We start from the raw sequence: 18,015 nt of genomic DNA on the forward strand, positions 1-18,015 counted from the left end.
GAAGATACTGCGGGTTAAGCAAACACTATGCCATCTACATACGGATTACCTACTCACTCAACACAGCTAAACAGTGATTGGTGAAAAATCCTATTGAAAATAATTAAGGTGATGGTGCGAAAACATGTGTCACAATGAGACAAGTTTCTAATTAGGTGAAGCTACATGGCCATTCATTCAATATTAAAAATGCCAAGTCCTAGAACCACAGTGATGAATATCGGCTTCCTGGTCTTCAGATCTCTCCACTTAAGAGCAGAGAAAGGCATAAGAACAAGTGTGATAAGACCTGTATGCAACAAAATGGACTACTGCACAAAGCTCGTGGGAAGAAGCATCAGGGAGGGCTTCATGGAAGAGACAATGTGTGAATGGTCTCAAAATGTGAACCAGACTAAATGGGAATACAGGGCAATAGTACATACAAAGGCAAGGAGTGTAGGTAGTTCAGTACTGGGGGAGCATCAAGTTTAAAGGTAAGAGAAGTAGCAGGCCTGAGGGTAAAAGGCAGGGGCCAGGTGACAAGAGCCTGGCGTTCCACGAGGGCATGGCTTTTTCGGAGAATAGGGAGCCGGTAAGATTTATGCAAAGGACTAACATGGCTGGACATAAAGTAAATGCTGAGACAGCACGGCGCAGGATGGACAGCCAGATTAGAGTCAAGATCATCAGACGGGACAACTAGCCGAACCATAGGGAAGTGTATTGGGTTGAATGGTGGACCCCAAATAGATAGGTCCATGTCCCAGATCCTTTGAGAAAAGGGTCTTTGCAGATGTAGTTAAAGCTCTGGAGATGAAATCATCCTAGGTTACTGGAGGGTTCTAAATCCAGTAACAAGGGTCTTTGTAAGAGACACACAGGCCCATGTGAACAGAGAGGCAGAAACTGGAACTGGACAATCACGAGCCAAGGAACGCCTGCAGCCACCAGAAACGGGAAGAGACAAGGAAGGACCCCGCCCCCTAGGGCCCCCAGCAACAGCACGACCTTGGTAGCACCGTGGTTCCAGAATGGAGGCCTCCAGAACCGTGAGAATCCATTCTGCTGTCTTGAGCCACGTCGTCAGTGGTAACTGGTCCTGATAGCTACAGGAAACGTTAACAGCCTAACCCAAAGCAGCGAGGAAAGGTGTCAGAAGATGAGATGAACATTTCAGAGTGTTGTTTTCAGTGCCAGGTAAGCCTCAGAATCTCCAGGGAAGCCATACCAAACGATGCACGCCGAAGTCTCGTGAGTTTCCAAGTCTGGAGTCCCGGTGCAGGGCTCCAGAAGTAGGTGTCAGAGGGGCACAGGGATGCACACTTGCAGCCGTGGTTTGAAGACCACTATCAATAGTACTTGGGGACTTGTTTGGCTGCACAGGGTGGAGGAACAGAGAAAGGTAATGGCATACGGGCTTCTGGCCTCGGCTGGGGGGCGAGGGGGCAATATTAGGAAGCAGAACAGGAATTACGGGGATATGCAGGGAAAGCCATGTGGGAGGTGAGAGAACTTACAGTCCAGGTGCTTTTACGCTACAAGTGTGGCAGCTGAAATCATGAGTGTAAATGAGATATGCCCAAGAAAGTGCAAAATAAAGAAGTCAAGGACCAGATGGCAAGGACAGACCCTAGAAAATGCAACCATTTAAAGAAATAACCCCTTCTCACCCCTTCTTAGTCACAGGCAGAAGGCCCAGGAACAGGAGAAAGCTGTTCACTGGAGACAGAATTCACAGTGTTCAAGCAGTTAAAAGGCCAGTTCATAAGACAAAAATGTGCTACCACGATCTGGAAAAGACCGGGTCATTGGGGACCTTATCCATCTCCAACAAGTAAATACAAGCCAGCCCCTGACGCTGGGTCTCACTCTGAGCCTCCCCTCCCATTCCATGTTCTCCTCACAGCTGAGAATCTCAGCAGAGTGCTCCTCACCCACTGTCCTGCTTCCAATACTCCTGGACTCAATTCACTATCACTTGGTCTTTGCCCCAAATCAAAAACTACATTTGGTCATGGGTCCTGCCACCACCATGTCCGACCTCCACCCCACCCTGGAAGTTCCCCACTGGCTCTCGAATCAGTGTGACAGATCAGAGAGGACCACAGATGCCGAGGACTTCCCCCAGGGAGAGGGGGAAGCCTCTCCTTCGTCCCCGATCTGTCAAGCATGGTCACCTCTTGCTAAGCATGATGACAGACTCTTCCCCTCCCACCTCCTGCCTCCCCATCCCCCCAAGGAACGTCCGGTCCATCCACGGCACCTGACACAACACACCAGTGCAGAGGGCACCCAGGCACTGAGACCCGCCCAGGGCGACTACATGACAAGAGAGAAGGACCATCGTTTAGGTACTGGAGGAGAGCCCAGAGATGTGCCAACAAAGGCAAAAAGTTATCATTCCAAGGAAGAAGGTCAGAATGTTCCCCGGCCGGGCAAGCTCTGCGACCAGTAAGTTCGTAGAAATAATATTTCCAAGTGTTGCTGCCACCTGTTTTAGCCGAACAGGGGTATTTGGACTCAAACCCACAAGTTGCTTTTCAAGCTTCCCAATTTAAAAAAAAAAAAAAAAAATTCTGGAGATGTTAAAAACATCCACTTATTTAGTAAGTGTGTGATGAAAATTTAACTCTTCATATATGCAGGGCAAATAGCTGGTCTTAATAGTAAAGGTATTTGGATGCTGTGAATGACAATGAAAGATCTGTGTAAGAAACCTCACAAATCAAGGATTTTTCCTAGTTTAAAATGCAGAGTTCACATGTTTTCACTAGCATTTGCTGTGCATTTACCATGGGACAAGGAACGATGGGAGGGAGGCATTATTACTCTCTGTGGACAGGTAACAGGCTTGAATGATTGAAATATACACACAGACTTGCACAGCTAGGAAAGGGCAGACAGAGCCCTAATCCACACCTGCTTTTGTCTGACTCCAAATGTCATGCTTTCCAGTAGACGCTGACGATTTCTAAATTCAAGGCATTTCTTGGCATCTAACACCAAGATACAGTCTTGAGGAGATGACTGCCACCTAAAAAATGCATCTGTCAGAAAGAATTTTCTATAGGAAACAGCGAGAGAGGTGTGGGCCAGGGGCTCCCCACCCCATTTTGGAGGCATCACGCTTGATCCTCACCAGCCCGAACTTAGAACCGCACCCACGTGGAAATGGGGAAGAGGACGTGGAGTATAGCATCCCAGGACTGGGTTTCCGAGGCAGCCCGGCTTCCTGCCGCAGTCTGAACATCCAGCCCTCCCTCGAAAGCATTTCTGTCACTTGCACAGATAAATCACGAGCAACTACTGTAACCAAAGTAAGCCATCCGCTGCCGACGAACAGGTCAGGGCCACGACAGACAAGATGTAGAGACGGGGCACAGAGCCTGATAAACTGCAGCGTGGCACCTGCCTCGACACGGCACACCCCAGCTCACCAGGGTAGTGAACGTACTAGTGCAACCGTATGAAAACACATGTAAGACCGTAAGGGCCGGACACCAGCCTGACATTACTACAGCCCCGACTCGCTGTTTACTCTGGCAGAACACACCTGGACTTGCCTCGCCCAAATGAACATTATATACAAAGCCCTGGGACCCAACAGTGTTTATTCCTCTGTGCCTAACAAATGCTGTGTAGCGTAGGGTTTTGTGAACCGACATTCATTTCTGGCCAAAGAACTAATTATGGCAGCACGAGAACAGTCTCTCCCCTCTGCGGATTACCTGCTGCAGCTTTTTCTTTTCTTTTTTTTTTTTTTTAATTTTTTTTTTAAAGATTTTATTTATTTATTCATGAGAGACAGAGAGAGAGGCAGAGGGAGAAGCAGGCTCCCAAGGAGCAGAGAGCCCGACGCGGGACTCGATCCCAGGACCCTGGGATCATGACCTGAGCCGAAGGCAGACGCTTAACCATCTGAGCCACCCAGGCGCCCCTGCTGCAGCTTTTTCAACATCACTTCATTCAGAAAATCTTCCTGGGCTTGGCCTGAAAATGAGAGTTCTCCATGCCCCATTTCTGGTTGGAAATGGTCCTTGCTTCAAGTAGCTACTTAAGGTCCAATCAATATGAAAGCAATATAGTCACTCAAGAATGCCACCCATGAGATGCCCGGGGTGAGTCAAGCCCCAGGGCCAGGGCCTAAGGATACTCACAAGTGATCTTGCCTCTTGAGAGAGGGAGGGGAAGGCAGACAATTGTAAAACAATACTGATAAACGCTAATGAAAGGAAGTGAGAACACTAGGGGAAAAAAATAAATGGGAACATTAGCTTCTGAATCAGGACCCTGCACGTGGGGTCGGAGTCATGGAACTGTAGGAGCGATCTGCTATACCAGACCAGTGCGATGGCGTGGGTTAATCTTCCCTTTATAACTTACGCTGTTTTGACTGGATGCTTTTCGAGAAGTTTCCTTTTGATTTGCATAAGCCCCTTCACCTCTACATGGCACCTTAAAACCCAGGAAGGGCTCAATTACATAGTCACCACATTAGTGTGGGGATAAGGACAGTGGTGCAGAGATCCCGAGACAGGAGTTCTAGCCCCCACTCCTTCCTGCCCGGGGCTGGGAACCTACAGAAGACAGGCCTGTTTCTTCAGCTACGGAGAGCTCAACACAAAATTACACATTCAGTTTCAGAAATATTCCCAAGCCTCTCTGGAGCATTCCAAGTACGGATGGACACAGAAGAGGTCTCACCCAGCTAAAAGGCCATCGTCCTGACTCAGGAAGGTGAAGGTTGGGGCGGTTCTGGAAACTACTGGCTTCTACAGCCACTCCCCTTCCAAAAGCCTCCCAGATCTTTAGGGCAGTTATGTTTGCAGGTTGCCTTTTTCTTATCTTAAGGATTGTTTTTTTGTTTTGTTTTGTTTTTTTAGCTTCTCCATACCAAAATATTTCCCAAGGTGAAATATTAAGAAGTTTTTTATATCAGGAACACAGTACTGCCCCCACAGCAGGAGATTTGAGGCTGTTCCTCCAGGCTTTGTACACCCACGCACTCTCCCCCAGCCCCTCTGCAGCAGGAGGTACACGGAGAGCCCTCCTGGTCCTCCCTCCCATCCCAGAGGGGACTTGGCCCAAGTCCCTGAACTTCTCAGAAGCCCTAAAGGAGAAAGGCCTAACAATCGACTGTGTGAATTCTGCTGCAGTGTGCTGGTGTTGGGAGAGGCGCTCAGGAGAGGCGGGGACCCCAGGCTCCACTGACCCCTGGGCCATCACTTGGTTCTTTCTTGCATTTACTCAATTCCTATAGGGAGGGTCACACCTACCTTGGTGCTTCTTCCTCCAACCAGGCCATTCAAAAGAAAACGAACAGAACGAACATGCAAGGCAAATCCGGTCTACCTCAAAAACAAAGGAACTGTTTATTAAAAGAACATTATCGTCTAATACTTAGTCATTTGCGCGATTGAAGTCTTTCTCCTCCTTTTTTCATTTCAAATTGGTACCGTCACTAAATCACCCAGAATTTTTTTTTTTTTTAACTGTATTGAATCTTTGATTTTTAAGCATTGCTGGAGGGCCAACAGCAGAGCCTTTTTCACTGAATACTTAAAGATATGCAAAGCATCAGGAATAGGGAAAGCTATTTATGTTACTCTCACAACATCTAAGACTACTTCTTTTATTCTGTCATTGGCTTTATATAAAATAAACCAGGCAGGCAGCATGAAGCAGAGCCCCTCAATCACTGCCTAAGGCAGAGTCATCTCAACCAACCCACAGACCCATGAGAACAAATCATTGTTGTTTTAAAAGTCAGAGTTTGGGGATGATTTGTTACTCAGCATTATAAGGCAAAAATCAAATGATGTTCTGAATTTCAAAAGCACATTAACGTAAGTAGCTTCCTCCGTATCTAAAGACTTCAGGCTAAAAACACAAAAAATATCATATATATATGTGTGTGTGTGTGTATCCCAAGGTTTATTTTATATATATATATACACACACACACACGCACATACATATATATACACACACATTAACCCACCAACTGCAAAAGAAAAATTCCTTCACATTCACCATGAATACATTAACTTGTCAATGACCACAAACACATTATTTTTCAAATGGATACTAGGAGTCCTTCAACAGCCATGCACATAATCTGAATACAGGGATATCTTATCAAGAATTCAGAAATCAGAACATAGAGATTTCCTTCCCAAATCTCCCAATTTACAAATTCTTGAAATATAAGATTCTTAGGAAATTTCTAGCCATATTCAGAGAGGCACAGTTTGAGAGGTACAAATGACCTCAGATATATACTAATTCATTGTATAGAGCTGCCTTATCCAATATAGTAGCCACTAGCCATATGCAGCTATTTTTTAAATTTATTTATTTTCAGGGCGCCTGGGTGGTTCAGTCAGTTAAGCAACTGCCTTCAGCTCAGGTCATGATCCCAGAGTCCTGGGATCTAGCCCTGTATCGGGCTTCTTGCTCAGAGGGGAGCCTGCTTCTCCTTCCCCTACTCCCCCTGCTTGTGCTCTCTGTCAAATAAAAAAATAAATAATATCATTAAAAAAAAGATTTTCTTATTTTAGAGACAGAGAGAGTGTGCAAATGATTGCGCAGGGGTGGGGTTGGGGTGAGGGGTGGAGGGAGAGGGAGAGGGAGAGAATCTCAAGCAGACTCCCCACTGAACACGGAGCCCAACATATAGGTCTTGATCTCACGACCCTGAGATCATGACCTGAGTCAAAACCAAGAGTCATACACTTAACCAACTGAGCCACCCAGGTGCCCCCACATGCAGCTATTTAAATTTTAACTGAACTTTCAGTTTTTCATGCTAGCCACATTTCAAGTGCCCAACAATCATATGTGGCCAGTGGCTACCAAACTGGATGGCAGGGCTATAGAATCATTCCATCATCCCAGCAAGTTCAGTTGGACTGGTGCTGGAATAGATGTTCAAGCAAGTCAAATCAAGAAGCATCTTCCAGGCACCTAGCCATTTGGTAGTAGGATCCTGAATCCTACTTCAAATTCTCCCTCAGGATTTCCAGAATTTAAAGTTTTTGGACATTGTTTCTTTCTTTTTTTTTTTTATTCTTATGTTAATCCCCTACATTACATCATTAGTTTTAAATGTAGTGTTCCATGATTCGTTGTTTGTGCATAACACCCAGTGCTCCATGCAGAATGCGCCCTCCTCAATACCCATCACCAGGCTAACCCATCCTCCCACCTCCCTCCCCTCTAGAACCCTCAGTTTGTTTTTCAGATTGGACATTGTTTCTAAGAGTTCCTCAGAATAATGCCAGCATTGAGAACACATCCTCAAACTCCATCTTTATTCTTGAAGAAGAGGTTTTTCAGGTTTTTCTATGTGGTAATTCAGAAAATATCCTACTGTCTTGGAGGGGAAAGGAAAGATTCTGGCATCAAAAAATGTATTTTGCTTGAGGCCTAAGCATTTTCTCTAGGGATACACTTTGGAATGTGCGATGTAAGTTCCCACAAAGTATGATTCACTTATAAAAATTCACTTTATAAACAACTTCCAAATTTAGACTTCATACAGATATTGACAAGGCATCTGATAAGCTTCTTTAGCCCAGATACAGGTTTTTAAGAGCCAAGAAGAGTATTCCCTTCCCACAATTACTTAAAGGTAAAAGAGTAAAAGCATTTGTATTAAAACAGGAATAAGGATGATTACCATTTTTTTTAGTAGTTACAAGATACTTTATTGATATATGTACCATAATTTATGTAACGAGCACCTATGTTAGATATTTACATTGTTTCCAAGTGCTTTTCCATTATAAACAACACTAAGCATTCCATTGCTACATGTTTGTACACAATTGATTCCGGATATACTGCTTAAAATGCAATTTCTGGGTAAAAAAAGTACATGCCTTTAAAATGGTGATATATTATTGCCAAGTTGTTCCCTAGTAAAGTTCTGCTATAGTTTTTTTTTTTAATCTTACTATGTTATGTTAATCACCATACATTACATCACTAGTTTTTGATGTAGTGTTCCATGATTCATTGCTTGCGTATAACACCCAGTGCTCCATTCAATACGTGCCCTCTTTAATACCTATCACCAGGCTAACCTATCCCCCCACCCCCCTCCCCTTTAGAACCCTCAGTTTGTTTCTCAGAGTCCATAGTCACACATGGTTCGTCTCCCCCTCCGATTTCCCCCCCTTCATTTTTCTCTTCCTACTATCTTCTTTTTTTAACATATAATGTATGATTTGTTTCGGAGTACAGGTCTGTGATTCAACAGTTTTACACAATTCACAGCGCTCACCATTTTTACTAAACACGGTTCTAAAAGTCCTTGCCTAACTAAAAACATTGAATTAGAATTAACTGTAGGAAAAGATATAGAACTGTTATTCCTATAATAATTAAAACAATGTATTACTTGAGAAAACAAAAACCAGTGGAACAGAAGAGATATTTCAGAAATAGAACCTTGACTATGTAGGAAATAGAAGAAAGGACCACTAGTCAATGGGAAAGAAATCGGATTATTCAATCAGTCCTGTAAGGAAACCAAGGAAAGGAAAAAAAAGTGTTCAGAGCTGGAGCTTAACTTTCACCACAAAATTCTGAAATACACAACAGATAAATGTGAACAACAGTCAAAACTAAAGAAAACAGAGTTGATCACTGATTCAGGGATATGAAAAACAATGTTCTAAACACAGTGGTGGGGCTCCTGGGTGGCTCAGTCAGTTAAGCGATGGACTCTTGGTTTCACTCAGGTTATGATCTCAGGGTCACTGGGCTCAGTGTGGACTCGGTCCCCCACCTCCAGCCCCTGCTCGCTCTCTTGCTCTCTTTCAAATAAATAAAATCTTGGGCGCCTGGGTGGCTCAGTCGTTAAGCGTCTGCCTTTGGCTCAGGTCATGATCCCAGGATCCTGGGAATCGAGCCCCATATGGGGCTCCCTGCTCAGTGGGGAGCCTGCTTCTCCCCCCTCACTCCCCCTGCTGTGTTCAATCTCTCCCTGTGTCTCTGTCAAATAAATAAATAAAATCTTTAAAAAAAAAACAATAAATGAAACCTTAAAAAAAAAAAAGGAAAAAATTACAAAAAAAAAAGGATTGGTACATTTAAATATGTAAAAATCTGCATATCAAAAGTTACAAAATTTATCCAAAGCTAGAAAAAATATTGGCAATATGACAGAAACTTAATATCTTTAATAGGTGAATGTTCTTAGAAGGGAAAAAACCGACATCCCCATAGACACACAATAGAAAAATAGGCAAAGAACAGTAATAGAAAATTCAGAAAAACGAAAAATGACTAATGAACACTTTTTAAATGTTCAGTCTCATCAGTAATCAAAGAAATGCAAATTAAGGATTATTATTTGCCAATAAAATTACCAAACTGTTGAAGTGACCCTGTAGTCTAATACACCTCTGGTGAGAAGGTTAATTGGTATAATCTCTGTAAAATAACTTGCAACATATATCAATACCCTTACAAAAGTACTCATGTTCTTTGAGCTAGTAATTCTCTTTTGAGAGATCTATTCTCAGGACTATTTTGAAATGCGAGTTTTATGCACAAAGATGTTAATTATGTCATTATTTATAATGGTAAAAACTGCAAATAGCCTAAATATTCAATAATAATGAATTAAGTGGATCCTATAATTCTACATGACAAAATTGTGTTTACCACAAAAGTTTAATAGCTATGAAAAAGGATTATAAAAACCAGAATACAAAATGTACCTTTATTATGGTCAGAGTATTTAATATTCATAGGAAATACACCAATATATTAAGTGATTATGGCTAGACAGTATAATTATGTAATTTTATATTTTTCTATATCTCCGAAAGGTCTGTGTTGAATGTATTTTTTAAAATCAGATTTAAACGTTCTCAAAGCATATATTAAATAAGGTAGCCTCTTTTTTATTTCTAATGGCACAGTATTGATCAATTTAGATGTGAATCAAGACAAATTTAAAAAATTAAAAAAAATAAATAAATCAACCCTGAGGATTGGAAGATTTAAATTTATAGTCAGTAGAAGGCCACAGGAAGCTTAAATTGTTAAATGGCTACATTCAAAAATACCACTTGGGCCCAGATTATCCCTGGCATACAAACAGAACTTGGTTTCTCCATAGTTGGGGAAGCCGTTACTTTACGAAAAGCTCTTTGCACCTATCATTCTTGTATTTCTTAGGAAATTAAATTCTCTACTTCTACTACAGATATTGTGACATACATGCTTAATTCTTTTATGTAGAATCTTCATCAAATTTTTACCTTACATAATTAACTTATCATTAGAGTACAAAAATGGTCTCTAGGGCCTATGGACACAGACCGTCAAAGATTTTAAATCTGAAATCTCCTGGATTAACCAACTCCTAAAAGAATGCTCAGCACCACTTACCAGGCAACAAACTTTCCTTTAGCTCACTTGTGACCATTTCCCTGCTACTTTCTCTGCAGATGAACAGGGAATTAGGCTTGATATTTACACCCTGACGGATAAGGAGCAGGAGCACGATTTGCAGGCAACTCAAAACACTAGAGCCTGGTTGTTTATGAAACTTGGAGGTAGAGGAGGATTTTTCGTACTCCCAAAACCAGTACATCTAGTACCCAGTCTTCCAGAATACTTACAGCTGCACTACTCAAGCCAAGAAATCCAAAAGTTCACTTTCAAAGGAGTTGGTCAAGCGAACCAAAGAAAATGAAGCAGGCTTCCCTGCCGTCGTCCTTCTCACAGCTTTGAATAGGCTAACTTGCCCTGCGAATCTCCGTGAAGTTCCCCAGTTTACTTGGCCTCGTGTCCCCCTGTCCTGCTACATGCGTAACTAGTTCCCGGAACACAGTCTCTCGGGTTGAGCTGCCAAGATAGGGCGGAGATACGCCCCGCTGCTCACGGTTACTACCAACACACAGAACGGCTCAGAGAAGAGAGGAGGAGCTGTAAGCCACTGCCCGGCATACTGTCTTTCCATTAATACCCCTTTTCTCGGAGGGGGGAAAGATGGCGGAGGAGTAGGGGACCCTATTTCAACTGGTCCCCGGAATTGAGCTGGATAACTACCAGACCACTCTGAGCACCCACGAAACCAGCCTGAGACGTAAGAAGATCTGGATCTCTACAAACAGAATATCGCCGGTGGTTGGTTTTGAGGTACGAAGCGGAGAGCCGTGATCCTGTGGGCAGATATCGGAGGATAAATGGAGGCGGGAGGGTGCCTGGCCGTGGGGATCCTGCACCGCCAGTGGGTGACAGCCTCGCGCGCTGAGGACGGGGCACAGACTCGCAGACCGGTAGCGTCAGGAAAGGACTTTAGGGCAGCCCCCGGGGTGGAAAACCAGCCTGCACACTAACCGCAGCCGACGGGACAGAAACCCGGAGCGACGGTCGCGCGCAGGCCGTCTGCAACCTCCGAGGTGGAAACCTCCAGCGGCGGAGTCGAGCACACGCGAACTGCAGTCCCCGGGACAGGACCCCAAGCGGCGGAGTTGTGCGCACGCGTGCGAACTGGGAACGGCTGGCGGTTTTAGAAGCACAAAGGGCAGAGACGGGCCCCGACCTGGAGGCAGGACTGGGAGCGCTCGGAGGGGCGCACAACCCAGGACGCTGATGTTTATAGCAGCACGGACAGAGACGGAGACAGTGGGGCCTGGAGAGCTCACTGAAGAACAGACTGCGGTCTCTCTGCTCTGAGGCAGAGGGTTGGAAACGGTCTCTTCTGCTCTGACTCACGGAAGAGACACGGAAAGCCGCCAGGGAAAGGCGCCAGAGAACAAAAGCCCGGAAGACTGATTCCCACTGAGCCCATCCCCCGCCACAGGGGCGCAGGGCAACTCCGCCCAAACAGGGTTGCCTGAGTAACAGCGCCGCAGGCCCCTCCCGCAGAAGACAGGCTGGGAAAACAAGAGGCCAGCAACCCTAAGGTCCCAAGAAAACAGGTGCATCTTGCTTGGGTTCTGGTCAATAATCTGGACTCTATACATTCCCTCAAACACCCATCAACAGAATGACTAGGAGGAGGAGCCCCCAAAACAGAAAAGACTCAGAGATTATGACTTATGCTGCAGATTTACAAATGGATGCAGATATAACCAAGATGTCGGAGATGGAATTCAGGCTAGCAATTGTGAAGACAATGGCTAGGATGGAGAAATCCATTAATGGCAACATAGAGTCTCTAAGGGCAGAAATAAAAGGTGAATTGGCAGAACTTAAAAATGCTGTCAATGAGATCCAATCCAATCTAGATAATCTAACAGCTAGGGTAACTGAGACAGAAGAGAGAATAAGCGATCTGGAAGACAGGATAATAGATAAAAAGGGAAAAGAGGAGGCCAGGGAAAAACAACTCAGAATCCATGAAAATAGAATCAGAGAAATAAGTGACACCATGAAGCGTTCCAATGTCAGAATCATTGGAATCCCGGAGGGAGTGGAGAGAGAGAGAGAGGGCTAGAAGATGTATTTGAGCAAATCATAGCTGAGAACTTCCCTAATCTGGGGAATGAAACAAACATTCGAGTCCTAGAGGCAGAGAGGATCCCTCCTAAGATCAAGGAAAACAGGCCAACACCCCGGCAGGTAATAGTAAAACTTGCAAATCTTAGAACCAAGGAAACCATCTTAAGGGCAGTTAGGGGGAAGAGATTCCTTACGTACAGAGGGAGGAACATCAGAATAATGTCAGACCTATCCACAGAGACCTGGCAAGCCAAAAAGGCCTGGCAAGACATATTCAGGGTACTAAATGAGAAGAACATGCAGCCAAGAATACTTTATCCGGCAAGGCTTTCATTTAGAATGGATGGAGAGATGCAGAGCTTCCACGACCGGCAGAAGTTGAAAGAATATGTGACCACTAAGCCGGCCCTGCAAGAAATATTAAGGGGGGTTCTATAAAAGGAGAAAGACCCCAAGAGTGATCTACAACAGAAATTTACAGGGACAATCTATAAAAACAATGTCTTCACAGGCAACATGATGACAATTAATACATATCTTTCAATAATCATTCTCAACGTGAATGGCCTAAACGCTCCCATAAAACGGCACAGGGTTGAAGACTGGATAAAAAGAAAGGACCCATCCATGTGCTGTCTACAAGAGACTCATTTTGAACCTAAAGATACATCCAGACTGAAAGTGAAGGGATGGAGATCTATCTTCCATGCCAGCGGACCTCAAAAGAAAGCTGGGGTAGCAATTCTTATATCAGACAAATTACATTTTAAACTAAAGTCTATAATAAGAGACACAGAAGGACACTCTATCATTCTTAAAGGGTCTATCCAACAAGAAGATCTAACAATTGTAAATATCTATGCCCCCAACATGGGAGCAGCCATCTACATAAGCCAACTGTTAACCAAAATAAAGAGTCATATTGATAACAATACGTTAATTGTAGGAGACCTCAATACTCCACTCTCAGCAATGGAAAGATCATCTAAGCAGAAAATCAACAAGGGAACAAGAGCTTTGAATGATACATTGGACCAGATGGACCTCATAGATATTTACAGAACATCCCACCCTAAAACAACAGAATACTCATTCTTCTCGAGCGCACATGGAACTTTCTCCAGAATAGACCATATACTGGGTCACAAATCAGGTCTCAACCGATACCAAAAGATTGAGATTATTCCCTGCATATTCTCAGGCCACAATGCTCTAAAACTGGAACTCAATCACAAGAAAAAATCTGGCAGAAATTCAAACACTTGGAAGCTAAAGACCACTCTGCTCAAGAATGTTTGGGTCAACCAAGAAATCAAAGAAGAACTTAAACAATTCATGGAAATCAATGAGAACTAAAACACATCGGTCCAAAACCTATGGGATACTGCAAAGGCAGTCCAGTCCTAAGGGGAAATACATAGCCATCCAAGCCCCACTCAAAAAAACAGAAAAATCCCGAATTCACCAACTAACTCTACACCTTAAAGAACTAGAGAAAAAGCAACAAACGACGCCTAAGCCACACATTAGAAGAGAAATAATTAAAATTAGAGCAGAAATCAATGAATTAGAAACCAGAAACACAGTAGGTCAGATCAGTGAAACTAGAAGTTGGTTCTTTGAAAGAATTAATAAGATTGATAAACCACTGGCCAGACTTACCCAAAAGAAGAGAGAAAGGACCCAAATTAATAAAATTATGAATGAAAGGGGAGAGATCACGACCAACACCAAGGAAATAGAAACAATTATTAGAAATTATTATCAACAACTATATGCCAATAAACTGAGCAATCTGGATGAAATGGAGGCCTTCCTGGAAACCTATAAGCTGCCCAGACTGAAACAGGAAGAAATTGACAACCTGAATAGGCCAATAACCAGTAACGAGATTGAAGCAGTGATCAAAAACCTCCCAAAAAACAAGAGTCCAGGGCCTGATGGATTCCCTGGGGAATTCTACCAAACATTCAAAGAAGAAATAACACCTATTCTACTGAAGCTGTTTCAAAAAATAGAAACAGAAGGAAAACTTCCAAACTCATTCTATGTGGCCAGCATTACCTTAATCCCCAAACCAGGCAAAGACCCCATCAAAAAGGAGAATTTCAGACCGATATCCCTGATGAATATGGATTCCAAAATCCTCAACAAAATCCTAGCTAATAGGATCCAACAATACATTAAAAGGATCATCTACCACGACCAAGTGGGATTTATCCCTGGGATGCAAGGGTGGTTCAACATTCGCAAATCAATCAATGTGATAGAACACATTAATAAGAGGAGGGAGAAGAACCATATGGTCCTCTCAATTGATGCAGAAAAAGCATTTGACAAAATACAACATCCTTTCCTGATTAAACCTCTCCAGAGTATAGGGATAGAGGGAACATTCCTCAAGTTCATAAAATCCATCTATGAAAAACCCACAGCAAATATCCTCAATGGGGAAAAGCTGAGAGCCTTTCCATTAAGATCAGGAACACGTCAAGGATGCCCACTCTCACCTCTGTTGTTCAACATAGTACTGGAAGTCCTAGCAACAGCAATCAGACAACAAAAAGAAATAAAAGGTATTCAAATTGGCAAAGAAGGAGTCAAACTCTCTCTTTTCGCAGACGACATGATACTTTATGTGGAAAACCCAAAAGACTCCACCCCCAAATTACTAGAACTCATCCAGCAATTCAGTAATGTGGCAGGATACAAAATCAATGCACAGAAATCAGTTGCTTTCTTACACACTAACAACGCAACTGTTGAAAGAGAAATTAAAGAAACGATTCCATTTACAATAGCACCAAAAACCGTAAGATACCTCGGAATAAACCTAACCAAAGAGGTAAAGGATCTATACTCTAGGAACTACAAAACACTCATGAAAGAAATTGAAGAAGACACAAAAAGATGGAAAAATATTCCATGCTCATGGATCGGAAGAATAAACATTGTTAAAATGTCTATGCTACCCAGAGCAATCTATACCTTCAATGCCATCCCGATCAAAATTCCAACGACATTTTTCAAAGTGCTGGAACAAACAATCCTAAAATTTGTATGGAATCAGAAAAGACCCCGAATCACCAAGGAAATGTTGAAAAGGAAAAACAAAGCTGGGGGCATCACGTTGCCTGATTTCAAGCTATATTACAAAGCAGTGATCACCAAGACAGCATGGTACTGGCACAAAAACAGACATATAGACCAATGGACCAGAATAGAGAACCCAGGTATGGACCCTCAACTCTATGGTCAAATAATCTTTGACAAAGCAGGAAAAAACATGCAATGGAAAAAAGACAGTCTCTTCAATAAATGGTGCTGGGAAAATTGGACAGCCACATGTAGAAGAATGAAACTCGACCATTCTCTAACACCATTCACAAAGATAAACTCAAAGTGGATGAAAGACCTCAATGTGAGACAGGAATCATCAAAATCCTAGAGGAGAACATAGGCAGTAACCTCTTTGACATCGGCCACAGCAACTTCTTTCAAGATACATCTCCAAAAGCTAGTGAAACAAAAGCAAAAATGAACTTTTGGGACTTCATCAAGATAAAAAGCTTCTGCACAGCAAAGGAAACAGTCAACAAAACAAAGAGGCAACCCACAGAATGGGAGAAGGTATTTGCAAATGACACTACAGATAAAGGGCTGGTATCCAAAATCTATAAAGAACTTCTCAAACTCAAGACCCAAAAAACAAATAATCAAGTCAAAAAGTGGGCAGAAGAGATGAACAGACACTTCTCTGAAGAAGACATACAAATGGCTAACAGACACATGGAAAAATGTTCATCATCATTAGCCATCAGGGAAATCCAAATCAAAACCACACTGAGATACCACCTTACACCAGTTAGAATGGCAAAAATGGACAGGGAAAGAAACCACAAATGTTGAAGAGGTTGTGGAGAAAGGGGAACCCTCTTACACTGTTGGTGGGAATGCAAGTTGGTACAGCCACTTTGGAAAACAGTGTGGAGGTTCCTCAAAAATTTAAAAATAGAGCTACCCTATGACCCAGCAATTGCACTGCTGGGTATTTACCCCAAAGACACAGATGTAGTGAAAAGAAGGGCCATATGCACCCCAATGTTCATAGCAGCAAGGTCCGCAATAGCCAAACTGTGGAAAGAACCGAGATGCCCTTCAACGGATGAACGGATAAAGAAGATGTGGTCCATATATACAATGGAATATTACTCAGCCATCAGAAAAGATGAATACCCAACTTTCACATCAACATGGATGGGACTGGAGGAGATTATGCTAAGTGAAATAAGTCAAGCAGAGAAAGTCAATTATCATATGGTTTCACTTATTTGTGGAACATAAGGAATAACATGGAGGACATTAAGAGAAGGAAGGGAAAAATGGGCGGGGGGAATTGCAGGGAGAGATGAACCATGAGAGACTATGCACCTGAGAAACAAACAGGGTTTTAGAAGGGGGGCGGGGGGATTGGTTAGCCCGGTGATGGGTATTAAGGAGGGCACGTACTGCATGGAGCACTGGGTGTTATACGAAAACAATGGATCGTGGACCACTACATCAAAAACTAATGATGTATTTTATGGTGACTAACATAACATAATAAAATTTTAAAAAATAAAATAAAAAAATAAAAGTTGAAGACTGTAACACACACACAAAAAAAATACCCCTTTTCCCCGGACATCAATTAGAAATCTATTTCAGTATAGGAAGCTTCACTTTATAGCCATCATTTTACTACTCTACCTGCTATAAGGAAGAATGAATGTTAAAATTATAAGTTAATATGGTTATAAATGCAAGGTTTCCTTTAACTTACTTCCTTGGCATATTCATGACAATTAATGATAAGCTACAGGAAAGGAGGAGCTAGAAATGAAAAGTTGAGAGGTCAAAACCATAAACACAGCTCCCAAACCTTTCTCATGACTGACCCAACAGAGGGCTAAACAAGACCTGTGCAGGACAGGAGCCTCCAGGTTCCTGAGACCTAAAGTAATCACAACAAAGCTCAGCCACCCAGAGACCTCCCATAATGAGGCCAACGAGGGAGGCCTGGTCTCTGGTTTTTTCCTCTGTCCCTCGATACTCATTCTCCCTGCTTCCTTTTAGCAAAATAATCACAATCATTGTCATGTATATGATGCTTCCCTTGTGCCAGATAGTGTCCTGAATGCTCTACATATATTAACTTAATGTAATCCCCACCACAACCTGGTGATGCAGATACCCCCACCTTAAAGACCACAGAAGAGGCACAGAGAGGTTAAGCAACTTCCCCAAAGTCTCACAGCCATTCAGTGGCACCGCTAGAAGCTAGAACCCCCTGAGTTTCCCTTGCAGCTGGGTGTGGTTATGTGACTGGGACAATGGGATAGGACCCTAAATGATGTATACAACTTCCGGCTCTTCTTACAGTTGAGACCACTTTCCCTGACCGTTCTCTTCCCTAAGGGCTGGAACACGGATGGGAAACAGGACAGCCTGTCCTATGTGACACCAACTCTCCGAGTAATAAAACAAAAGGAACCTGTCCTCCTCATGACCTTGTGGATTAGGATG

General features: G+C 43.0%; 1 protein-coding gene across 2 annotated transcripts in view; it reads right to left on the minus strand.

Moving 5' to 3' along the window:
- Positions 1-18,015, minus strand: part of PELI2 (pellino E3 ubiquitin protein ligase family member 2) — a 199,264-nt gene that overhangs the window by 146,415 nt on the left and 34,834 nt on the right. The window contains exon 1 of one of the 2 annotated variants that reach the window (XM_034992669.1): positions 991-2,087. The exons of the other annotated variant lie outside the window; for it this stretch is intronic. Coding sequence (XP_034848560.1) covers positions 991-1,043 — 53 coding nt within the window. The 5' untranslated portion in view covers positions 1,044-2,087. Of the gene's footprint in view, positions 1-990; positions 2,088-18,015 lie in introns of those variants that run through there. 2 annotated transcript variants of the gene reach the window in all.

Source organism: Mirounga leonina, unplaced genomic scaffold, assembly GCF_011800145.1.
Source record: "Mirounga leonina isolate KUSES-001 unplaced genomic scaffold, KU_Mleo_1.0 Mir_82, whole genome shotgun sequence".
Classification (NCBI taxonomy): Eukaryota; Metazoa; Chordata; class Mammalia; order Carnivora; family Phocidae; genus Mirounga; species Mirounga leonina.